The following is a 12038-nucleotide window of genomic DNA, read 5'->3' on the forward strand; positions in this document are numbered from 1 at the left end:
GGGTTTTCTGTGCGGAGAGCGGAGAAGACGAGGAGCGCTAGAAGGCAGGAGAAGTTTTCTAGCAAACGGACTTTTAATGGATTCCCAAAATCCCTTTAAATAAGCGCACTACCGACGGTGCGTATTCCAAGGAAAGGAGAGAGATTGCCGCCGGGAAATTATGGGTCCGTTGCACGCAGTAGTTTTCAAGACTTTAATTTAAATTCACTCCTGACCGTTGAACTTCATGCGGCGTTGTCGATGACTCTTTGTCTCTACGGTTCTCATGCCGAGATCGACCAGATGAGAACGACAACGATTCTGACATCAGAAGTCGCGATCGATTACATGAGTTCATTTAAGCAGAAGTCGGGGGCTACTGTCAGGGTTACGGATAAGGTATACCCTTTATCCTTGGATAAACAATGAGTACTGATACGGTATGCCCGCGCTTATACGGATAGTTCCTATATGCGTTAAGGAAATATATCACGTGATAGAAACATAATCCACGTATGGAAGGAGTCCTACTCGGACGAGACTGGGTCTTTACCATATCGTGAGGGGTCCGATATCTCCAAGTCCTACTTGGAGATCAACTGACCCGCGGTATAAAAGGGACCCCCTGGGCAGGACCTAAGGCATCGAATATTACCGCTAACACATCCACCACAGCCTACGAAGCCGAAGCCTACAGGAGCTAAGTCGTCGGGTGATCTAGTCGAACCAAGTCGACTACGGTCTCGTCGGTATCATCGAGTTCTGTTATTCCCTTTGTAATATGTGGTTTCCATCATATAATCTCATACCAACTGGATTAGGGCTATTACCTACCAAGGGGCCTGAACCAATATAATCCTTGTCTTTTATTTGCTTGATGTCGTACTACGTAGATCCTCGTACCAACGTACCCTAATACCCTCTATATCCGGTCTACGGGTATCCCGCGTCGACAATATTCCCATGCATTTATGTCAGGTCTACCTTTAAAAATGGTAAAGCATGAAAAAATGGTTAATGTTTTGGAGGAATCCCAATTGTTATCCTACTTCAGACACTGATTCTAAATTCAGAGTACAAACTAGTAGGTTTTGTATATTAACTGATGGAAATATAATAGTATCACAATATGAACAAGGATGTAAAGATATTCAATAATCAGATAACCTGCTTGCTATTGAACCATTGAACTTGATTGTGTAATCTATGTCCATGCCTATATAATGGTATGCACCATAGTGCATTTATTCATTCTCCAAAATTGTTTACATAGTATGGTACCATAAATATTACACCCTGGTCCCTGTATTAGCAGGTACAACTTTGAGCATGTAAAAGGATGCTCCCTCACTAGAAAATTCTACGGCATATAGTTTTGGGGCTCATAGACCAAGGAAGCCAACTATTTTATCTTAATACCTCCATTTATTCTTGTTGCATGCACGGTATTAATGCATCACCTCACTAAAATCATCTAACTGCATGCATGCATACAGGCCTCTTTAAGCATGGATACTGGGTAAATCATCGACAGGGAAGGAAGGAAGGAAGGAAGGGTACAAGGAGATCTGTGCGCCAACCGCCCCCTGTTGAGGTAAGGTGAGGTGAGGATGGCGATGATGAACCGGACGCGGGATCTGCTGATGGAGGGGTTCGAGGGCCTCGTGCGGGAGGGCTCCTTCACCTGGGGCCTCCCCCGCCGCGGGGCTTCGCCGGTGGGCGACGGCGATGACCCCGACAGCTCGTCCTCCTCCGGCAAGCAGGCCTCCGTCTCCGGCCTCTCCCCCAAGGCCAACGCCGTCGTCTCTCGATGCGCCCGGTAATGACCTAGACACATGGGTGACACAATTGCCTTCTACTGAAATTTTGCCTTGCCTTCGGGATTTCTTGGGTTTCTAGGGAAGGGAAATGCTCTGGGACGAAGCATTTTGTTTCTGATATACTAGGTTAATTGAATGGAAAGCCACTGCGTTGGATGTGACAATTCTTAGAAAATCTGCAAATAAGTGGTTGTTCGGTGGCTTTATCAGCAACCAATATTACATTGCATATGTTTGAAGATCGATTATTATAATATGTAGTGCTCAGGATGTGCAGTAGGGCCTATGAGTTCGTGTTTGATCTGAATGGGTTTGGTTTATGATGTCCAAAGTCCAGACATGAACTGTTGTGTGCAATGCAGTTCGTTGCGTCCATTGTATACTTGTTCCAAGGGAATTCTAATATAGAATCAAAACCATAGCTGTTTAAGATCTCCCTAAACAGGGTTTTTGTTAAGATATCTGGATGTTGGTAAATGAATAACTTGTGTGAGCTAATATAGTTTATGTCCTTTGAGAACGATCTGTAATTCTTTTATTAGCTTGATTGGAAACATGTTGATGAGCATCCTGCTTCATGGAACCAATATGATGTTGTTTGCATTTGCTACTGTTCTGTTAAGCTAATAGGCATAATTATGTAATACTCCCTCCGTCCCAAAATAAGTTGATTTGTGGGTTTCAGTGTCCAACATTTTACCTTCCGTCTTATATGAAATTTTATATAATTAGTATTTTCATTGTTATTTGATGATAAAACACGAATAATACTTTATGTGCGACTTATCTTTTTAAATTTTTTCATATTTTTTTCAAATAAAACGGACGGTCAAAACTTGTACACGGAAACCCATAAATAAACTTATTTTGGGACGGAGGGAGTATTAGTTATTCAAAATCTCTATGTCATGTAAAATCAATTCCCTTTTCATGCAAAAACATATGTAATACCAGTTTTTCTTTAATTAGGTGCTGAACATATGCCTTTTGTGTTAATTACATTTCAGGGTACTTTGTACTTCCACGGATGAGCTTCGATATGACTTTGATATGCAAGCATCTGATTCCATAAAGCAGCAAATAAATTATGCAAGAAATTTTTTGGAATATTGTTGTTTGAGGGCACTTGCACAGGCCTCACAAATTGCAGGGTATCTTTCTGACAAAAGCTTTCGTCGCCTGAATTTTGATATGATGCTAGCTTGGGAGGTTCCCTCTTCTTCAAGCCAGCTCACTGTTAAGGTTACAATTTTCTTTTCTTTACTTGCTTAAATAGTTTTCTTTTGTTCACACCTTATATAATTTGTTAGCGTTGCATTAATAAATTTTCCCAGGTTACTTCCTCGTATTAAGGGCTTTTAAGAATCTTTCTACATATTGAATTTCATCTCCTTTCCCTTGCAGGTTGAAGTAGAGAGCACAGTCAGTTTAGAGGCTTTTTCAAGAATAGCACCTGCAATTCCAACAATCACTGATGTGGTAACATGTTCAAATCTATTTGATGTACTTTCATCATCAAGTGGAGGCCGGCTTACATTTCCAGTATATGATAAGTACCTTACAGGATTGGACAGGTCACTTTCTCTACTGGTCTGTCCATTCAATTTTATTTGTTCATGTTTTCGTTATTTACACATGGTTAGCAATAGACAGTGACGAACTGCCTTTTTTAATTTCATATCAGCAGAATAAACAAATTGAATGTTATGGAAGTTCTCTTGATGAAATGTCTACCACTAGTAATATATAATTTATCTGACAAATCTAAATAGTTACTATATGCCTCTTAGTTGTCAAAGATTGAATGCTTGTAAGCAAATGTTGTAAACTGATGTCCTTTTGAGAATACGGGGAGGCAGGGAGTATTACTTACCATAATTATCATACACATTGACTTATACTTTCTCTTTTGCTTACCTTCCAATCGTACATATAGAACTTAGATTTACATGGCGCGGTGTAGCAGAAACAACTAGTTTCTTGTCCCATGATGAATATTTTTTTCCAAAATGAAATGCATCTCTTCAGTGCTTATTCTTATCAGGGATAAGCGGATAATCCACTTTCTTGATTTAATATAGTGAAAATTTGGGCAACCATTATAGGTCTATAGCTCTTCATTTCTAGATGTTTAACCTGCTGTTACAACCTTACAATAGATGCCATTATCTTCCTACTTTGCACTGAGAAGTATATCACCTGTTTGAGTTAAGATTGATGTAGTAGATCCCCTTCTTAACTACTCCCTCCATAGAAAATTATAGGGCGTATTTCCTCAAGCCCTCTGTTGAAGATTATAGAAACACACATACTTCCCAATCCATATTTTGTTGGTAATTTTCCCATAGTGCCCATACTTAAAGAGGCCTGTATGCTTGCATGCAGTTAGATTTTAGTGTGGTGATGCATTAATACCGTGCATGCAACTAGAGTAAATGGAGGTATTTAGATAAAATAGTTGGCTTCCTCGGTCTATGAGCCCCAAAACTATATGCCGTACAATTTTCTAGGGAGGGAGTACCCTTTTACATGGTCAAAGTTGTACCTGCTAAGAGCAAGTTTAATAATATAGCGCACTACTAGCTCCAATTCATTTATAGCTAATCTAATAGCCAATTCATAAAATAATTGCTTACTATACTATTAATATATGGACCCACCTGTCATACACACATTGCGTCTTGGAGTCCGTACTGCAGCTGGCTATAGATCTGTAGCCCGCTGCTCTTCTCTCTTATCTTTTATCTCATTAAAATATGTCTGTAGCTAGCTAATATTCTACTATTGTTCCTGCTCTAATACAGTGATCAGGGTGTAATGTTTGTGGTACCATAGTATGTAAACAATATTGGAGAATGAATAAATGCCCTATGCTGCATAAAATTATACAGGCATGTACATAGATTCTACAATCAAGTTCAATGGTTCAATACCAGGCAGGTTATCTGATTGTTGAATATCTTTACATCCTTGTTCATCTAGAGATACCATTATATTTCCATCAGTTAATATACATAACCTACTAGTTTGTACTTTGAATTTAGAATCAGTGTCTGTAGTAGGATAATAATTGGGATTCCTTCAAAACATTAACCATTTCTTCATGCTTTACCATTTTTAAAGGTAGACCTGACATAAATGCATGGGGATATGGGATAGCATATTTGCCAATTTTTGTTACCAAAATAAGTTCAGTTATGCTCCTTTTTTCTGAAGGTAGGGTATGCAAGCATATAACTTTCTGTTGGATCTTGTTTCATAAAGTCAGGACTGAGAGTATGTTTTATATCATGTAGAGCGATTAAGAAAATGAAAGGACAATCCGAGTCCTCACTATTATCTGGCCAGCGGTCTCAGAGAGGAGAAAGGATTGTAGAAATAGATGGAACATTGACGACTCAACCAGTACTTGAACATGTTAGGACTTCGACATGGCCAGGTATGTCTAGTTCTCAGTGAGGAGAAACGATTTCTTGTTGTTTACATGCTGGCATGTTTTTTTAACTTGCCTTGTTACGGTTTTATATCACTGGGTTTCAGCTTTTCCTTTGCTGGCACAGGAAGGTTAACACTTACTGATCATGCTCTTTACTTCGAAGCACTTCGGGTTGTGACCTATGATAAGCCTAAAGCTTATGAGCTTGCTGAAGATCTAAAGCAGTCTGTTAAACCTGAGCTGACTGGTCCATGGGGCTCACGGCTATTTGACAAAGCTGTTATGTATAAATCAGCAACTTTGTAAGTTCTTTCACACGTAGCAAAGCTAATAAGCAATAGAGTACATCTATACTACTAAAAATGTCAGTAGTGGTGGTGTCCATTCTGCAACACCACCCCTACCACTGATATGTAGGCCCAATAATCTATAGTATTACACCAACCTCCAATGAGTCCTCTCCCGTTTCGCTGTTGGTTTATCTTAAACTTTGAAATCACCTACTTATTCAATCTACACTACAAATGTCAGTAGTGGTGGTGTCTGTTCTGTCACACTACCCCTACCACTGATATTTACGCCCCACAATCCATAGTATTACACCAACCTCCAACGAGTCCTCTCCCATTTCACTGATGGTTTATCTTAAACTTCGAACTCATCTACTTATTCAATTAGGAAAAACATAAAAGTGTTAATTTGACTAAATATGTGCCTAATTGACTTAATAAGCTAGAAACTGAATTCCTTTTCCATTGCAACGCACAGGTTCTTGGCCAGTAAGCGTAACAGCTGATTAGTTTTAATTTACAAGTCATTGCTATCCATTCCTTTTTATTCGGAGATAGTAGCAACATGTATCCCTATAACCTTATATCTTTATGACTAGCACATAGATTTGCTCTTATTACCTTTAGTTACATGTTTTTTCTTTTTGTTAATGCAAATGCAGAACAGAACCAGTGATCTTAGAATTTCCAGAGTTGGCTGGCCACTTTCGTCGTGACTATTGGCTGGCCATTATATCAGAAATTCTTTATGTCCACAGATTTGTTAGGAAGTTTGACATAAGTGGAATTGACAAAGAGGAAACAATTTTGAAAGCTGTACTAAGCATTCTGCGGCTACAAGCTATTGAAGAGTTAGCCATTCCAGTTTCTAATCGATTCGAGTCTCTTTTGATGTTTAATCTATGTGACAAACTTCCTGGAGGTGATGTAATACTTGAAACACTAGCTGGTTCTATTTCATCGAGAAGATCAGCTCAAGTTAACCAACCTGGCAATAGCAGTGCAAGGCATTCAATGTCCCCATTTACTGTTCTGTCGAATCTTGGAGTGGTATCACCAATTAATAAGGGTGAGAGACTCTTTGTTGGCGAGATAGTTGTTGGGGAAATGAGTGCCTTGCAGAAGGTAGTTACTGAGTCAATGAACAACTATAAGAAGGTTGAATTGGCCCAAGCCACAGTTGATGGAGTCAAAGTTGATGGCCTAGATACAAACTTGGCAGTGATGAAGGTATACTCACAACAGAATTAGCCTTTTCTCAACTGTTAAAGATCTGTTCAATTCTATGTTTGGGGTTTAGTTACTCCCTCGTTTTTCATGAGCAGTCTTCCTAATCTGTGACGGTGCCTAATTAATCAGAATAAATTGTGGTTTATCCAAATTGATTCCGGCACCATTTTGATCTGTTAAATTATTCAGAACAAATCTAACATATTTAGAGCTTGTGCATCACAAAAATATAAAGTAATTTTTGCTGAAGTATATATATTCATGGAAATCGAAAGTAATCTGCAATCCTTTATTTGTGACCATCATTCACCAAATGTGGTTTTTAGACCTCACCGAGATCCTTATTCCAATGTAATATTTTTGCTGAAGTATTTCGTTGCAGAAATTTGCCTGATCCTACCTATATTTTCCAGCTTTTGCATATTTCTGCATGATATATAAAATTCCAAAATTATTTCCTCTATTTTGGAGATTGTATATGAATTAGAGCTTACCATATTACCACTTGTTTTGAAAGGTGTGAATGTAGTAATTTGAATTTTGATGAAGAGAGTTTATTCGCTTATGGAAATTTAGAAGGTATACGCATGTTCACTGCAAATCCCATTGTGTATGTACTCCCTCTGATCATATATATTTGATGTTTAGGACAAGATTTGGTCCAACTTTTCAAACTTTGATCATCAGTTATTTCTCAATGCTTAGTTTAAAAAGGAAAAAAATGGTAAGCATAGGTTTTCCTTGAAAAGTACTAGCATATTTTTTTTATGATTTTATAAACTTATTCTAGTATAAAGTTGATGGTCAAAATTTCAAAAGTTTGACCAAATCTTGTTTTAAACATGAAATATTTATCACCAGAAGATGTATATTGCTTTTAGCCAGAAGGTTTTTGTTCACAGTATTTTATACTATGATTGCTTGAAACATGTCTAGCAACTATACAGATTCATGTTTCGTTTTTTTTTGTTTAATCCTCACTTGCATTTAGGAATTGCTATCTCCCGTAAGTGAGCTATGGAGGTTTTTGGTGTTGCTGGCATCTTGGGATGAGCCGATTAAGTCCATGGTATTTTGCTTTTCATCGTCTTATATCATTATCAGGTATGCTAAACTCTCATGGATATTTTCTTTTTGACTTTATTCTACATGATGCTTTTTTAACTGTGGTACACTATTGTGATTTTTTTTTATAATTTTGTGCAACTTACTAATATAATGCAATATAAACATATATCACTAGCTCCTTTGGAGTGAATGTTGCTTCGATTGCCTCTAATATAATCCTTCCCAAATTTAACTAGTTCACGTGCTTTCCATCCACCTTGCTGCTGCTCCGTTGACTTGAATTCAAGGATACCATATACTCCCATTTGAGTTGCACCATGGAGTGATGTCATCTGAGGTGGTGGAACAGTTGATGGTGCTATAGGAAGCTCCTCATATATATTAAGGCCCTGTTTAGTTCCCAAAAAGTTTTTTTCAAAAACATCACATCGAATTTTTGGACATATATATGTATAGAGTATTAAATGTAGATTAAAAGAAAAACTAATTGTACAGTTAGGGGGGAAATCGCGAGACGAATTTTTTAAGCCTAATTAGTCCATGATTAGCCATAAGTGCTACAGTAAACTACATGTGCTAATGGCGGATTAGTTAGGCTCAAAAAATTCGTTTCGCGGTTTCCAGGCGAGTTATGAAATTAGTTTTTTCATTCGTGTCCGAAAACCTCTTCCAATATCCGGTCAAACGTCCAATGTGACACCAAAAAATTTTCATTTCACGAACCAGGCCCTAAGAAGAGCGGTGTGGATGTTCCTCATTTCTTTATTAAACACTTGAATGATGATTATGCCTTCCTGCTTATAATTACGATCAGCGTAAAACCTACCTGATTTAGGAAGGAGGTTAAACTGGGTAGAGGGTGGAAGCCAAACACTAGAAAAGTCCTCTCCTTAGTGCTTATTACACTGCATTGCAATGCATACAAAAAGTGATTCTCAACAGTACATCACAAATTCATCAGTACCTTATTGCAGTGACACATTCAGCCTAGTACCACACCATTTCTAAATGCTGTATCCAACATCAATCCATCCTCAACAGATAGCCTGATTACCTGGTGAAAACAACCGTAACCACTGGATTTTGACATTGGTTGAATACTGAGCATGTATTAAATTTTTTCAATGAACAATTAAGAATCATGGATCAGCTGTGAGGCATATTTTCATAGTTTACACTTGCAGCAAATTACAGTTAATAGGATTTTAGCATTGCTAATAATTTTATCTCTAATAATTATTACCTAACAATCTTAGCTATAATGGCATTCTTCTGTAATAAAATATTTTCCTTGAAATCCAAGGGGACATGCAATTCTTGCTGTTCCTAGAAGAATGTGTCCATAATATGATGAATATTTGTTCTTTTGTGATGCATACTACACAATTTTTGCATTCTTCACATTTGTAAATTGTAATATCCTCTGTTTCTGTGATGGCACAGGGGGTGGTTAGTCTATTTTCTTGTTTTGGTGCTCTTGTTTTCGGCAACTTTCATGTTCTTTACAAGACTAACTAGCCATGTAAATCCAATGATGGAGGTCAAAGTGACATCTCCACCTCCAATGAACACGATGGAGCAGCTCTTAGCTGTTCAAAATGCTATTTCCAAAGTTGAAGAGCTTGTTCAGGATGCAAATATTGTTCTTCTGAAGATTAGAGCTTTATTGTTGGCTTCTCCCTCCCAGGTAACTATATTTCTTAGTTCTTATTCTTCAATCCTTTTAGGGAGCTAGTACTTTGTTCATTCATTTTTTGTGCTTCCTAGGCTAACAATATATGTGCGCTATTCATTCAGCTTGTTGATGAATGATGCTATGGAAAGAAAATAATGATATGTGAACACAAGAAAAAAATAGATACAACTAGAAATTGATGAGGTTAACTAATCATTTGAAATCAAATTTACTACCCACTCTGTTTTTTCTAAGCGTAGTACAACATATGCATCTCGTCTGATGTACTGCTAATTATTCCACACATTTAGCATATCAACATTTTGTCTTCCAATTATTTTTCTTCATGGTCGATAGAGACTTTTAAAATTTTCCAATTAAATTCCTTTTGTAATTTCAACCCTCATAACAGATTATGCATGTAACTTAATGTTTCAAATTTGTGTAGTTCTATAGAAACGAGTGGATATGCTTCTGTGTTTATGTTACTTTTGAGTTCCATTTGATTTTTTTTCCCTTAGATAAGGTATATTCATCAATCATGAGGCATAAGCTATTGAAGTTGTTTTACTTTCTGCATCTACAAATATTCAGATAATGATTATTTATTGTTATTCTGGAAGAGCATATCAGGTCCCAATGGCTCTCCCTCTTAATTTTGTGAATTGGATGAGCAAACAATCATTTCATATTTAGTTGGAAGGATTTGAAAATTTGAACTGAAAAGTAGTATAAATTAGAAGAAAAAAAGTAGTCATCAAAGAATATATGACGTAATGCCAGGATTGCAGACGATATACAGTCTTTCCTTCTTCATCCAATCTAACTTGCAGTTTGTACACCTTACTATGTGACTCTGTACAGACCATTCTGCCTTGCTGGACATTGGTCTCACCTTTAGTGTTTTGATTGCCTCATAGAATCAGAAGCTAGATGGCATCATTAGGGGTGCAAAACTTAGATGAATATGTTGAAACTGTTGATAAAACTTCTGCATTTTTCTAAACTTTGCTGAACCTTGTGAGATCCGACATATTTTGACAGATTTCAACTGCTTTCTTTTACCTCATATCTTGCACCTTCAGGCTATCTATACTCCTTTGAAAAGAATCAAATGGTGGTGCATTGGATCTGCCACGCCACCTATTCCCGTTATAGTTTGTACATATTACACGATAAACTTCTTAACAATATGTAAGAACCAAATCTAAATGGAGAGCCACATATAAAATTAAATTAACGTGAGTATTACTTATAGCTAAAAGTTGTGTAACATATTTCATGAAAAATATGCTTTTACTTATTATAGGAAATGTTATGGGTTTTCTTTTCGTTCTATCAGTAGCTAGTTGTTTGTAAAAGATAAACATAGCACATAGCACCCTTTGTTTCAGGGTCTCAATGACACCTGAAACAAACTTATAAAATGCATCAACCTGGGATGTTTCTTTCCTAGCCATGCCTCAATCAAAGACAAAATTATAAAAAAGAAACATAAAAGCTTTAATAAATGTGAGACTATTTCATAAAACGATGAGTTGTGCCGTTCTAGCGCACATGGTACATTTGAAACAGTATGACGAGAAGCCATGCTGTTGCAATTGCAAATCTTGCCATTGCCAGATTCGCTAGCAAATGCTATCTTGCGATTTAGGTATCATAGCAAGATCCCCAATATGTTGTTTTGACCTTGCACATGTGCACGTCGCTTCGCTCACCTACATTATTTTGGTTGTCAATTTCACAGGCCACTGATAAAACTATACTTGCGCTGGTAGTGATGGCTCTGAGCCTTGCAATCGTGCCCACAAGGTTGCTTGTCCTGATGATGTTTCTAGAGGTATTCACGAACCACTCCCCACCTAGGAGAGCAAGCACAGAAAGGTGGACCAGAAGGTTAAGAGAGTGGTGGTTCAGCATTCCTGCAGCTCCAGTAGTCGTGGAGAAGGATAAAGAAGACAAGAAAACAAAATAAAAAATGTATATGTATATTCAATGTAATTATGTGCCTTGTTGGCCGATGGGTTGGGGTGGATTCACCAACGCTCGTCTTGTACAGTAGCAGTTAGTATTTTTAATAAAAATGCGAGTTCTCACCTAGAAATTAATTGCTTACCTCGTATTTTGATTATTTCATATGTAGTATCATCGGGTGATCGGGGATGTTTTTTTTTATCAAAACACAGTGAGGGAGGCTCCCACGATATATATTAAAGAATAAAAGAGTATATACAATGGCAAGCAAAAACAAAAAAAAAAAGAAATATTACAATTGATCAATCCATGATTGCACTAAAGGTTTATGCACATCCTTGAGTCTAGATAAATGTAGACTCGATCTGACTTCAAGTTTTTCTTCCAAGAAGAAACTGAAAGCAGAATGCCCCAGAAAATTAGACCATTCCTTTCCTTCCAAATATTCTAGGCCACAAGCAGAAAGAGTTCCATGAAACAAGGAAAAGGAAATGAAGCATTTTGAGTTTGAATCATTTGATGAAACTCCAAAGAGGTCGACCAAATCCAGCCCAAACTACTCCAAC

The 12038-nt window shown here is 37.4% G+C and overlaps 1 protein-coding gene across 1 annotated transcript; it reads left to right on the top strand.

The window, feature by feature from the left end:
* The first annotated feature begins 1372 nt into the window (after nucleotides 1-1372).
* LOC127774447 (uncharacterized) lies at nucleotides 1373-11601 on the top strand. The gene is made up of 9 exons (XM_052300699.1): nucleotides 1373-1798; nucleotides 2807-3041; nucleotides 3204-3373; nucleotides 5096-5238; nucleotides 5360-5537; nucleotides 6188-6755; nucleotides 7747-7859; nucleotides 9267-9510; nucleotides 11246-11601. The coding sequence occupies exons 1-9, from the start codon at nucleotides 1590-1592 to the stop codon at nucleotides 11471-11473; spliced, it is 2088 nt and encodes a 695-aa protein (XP_052156659.1). The 5' UTR covers nucleotides 1373-1589; the 3' UTR covers nucleotides 11474-11601.
* The last annotated feature ends 437 nt before the right edge of the window (nucleotides 11602-12038 follow it).

Source organism: Oryza glaberrima, chromosome 5, assembly GCF_000147395.1.
Source record: "Oryza glaberrima chromosome 5, OglaRS2, whole genome shotgun sequence".
Taxonomy (NCBI): Eukaryota; Viridiplantae; Streptophyta; class Magnoliopsida; order Poales; family Poaceae; genus Oryza; species Oryza glaberrima.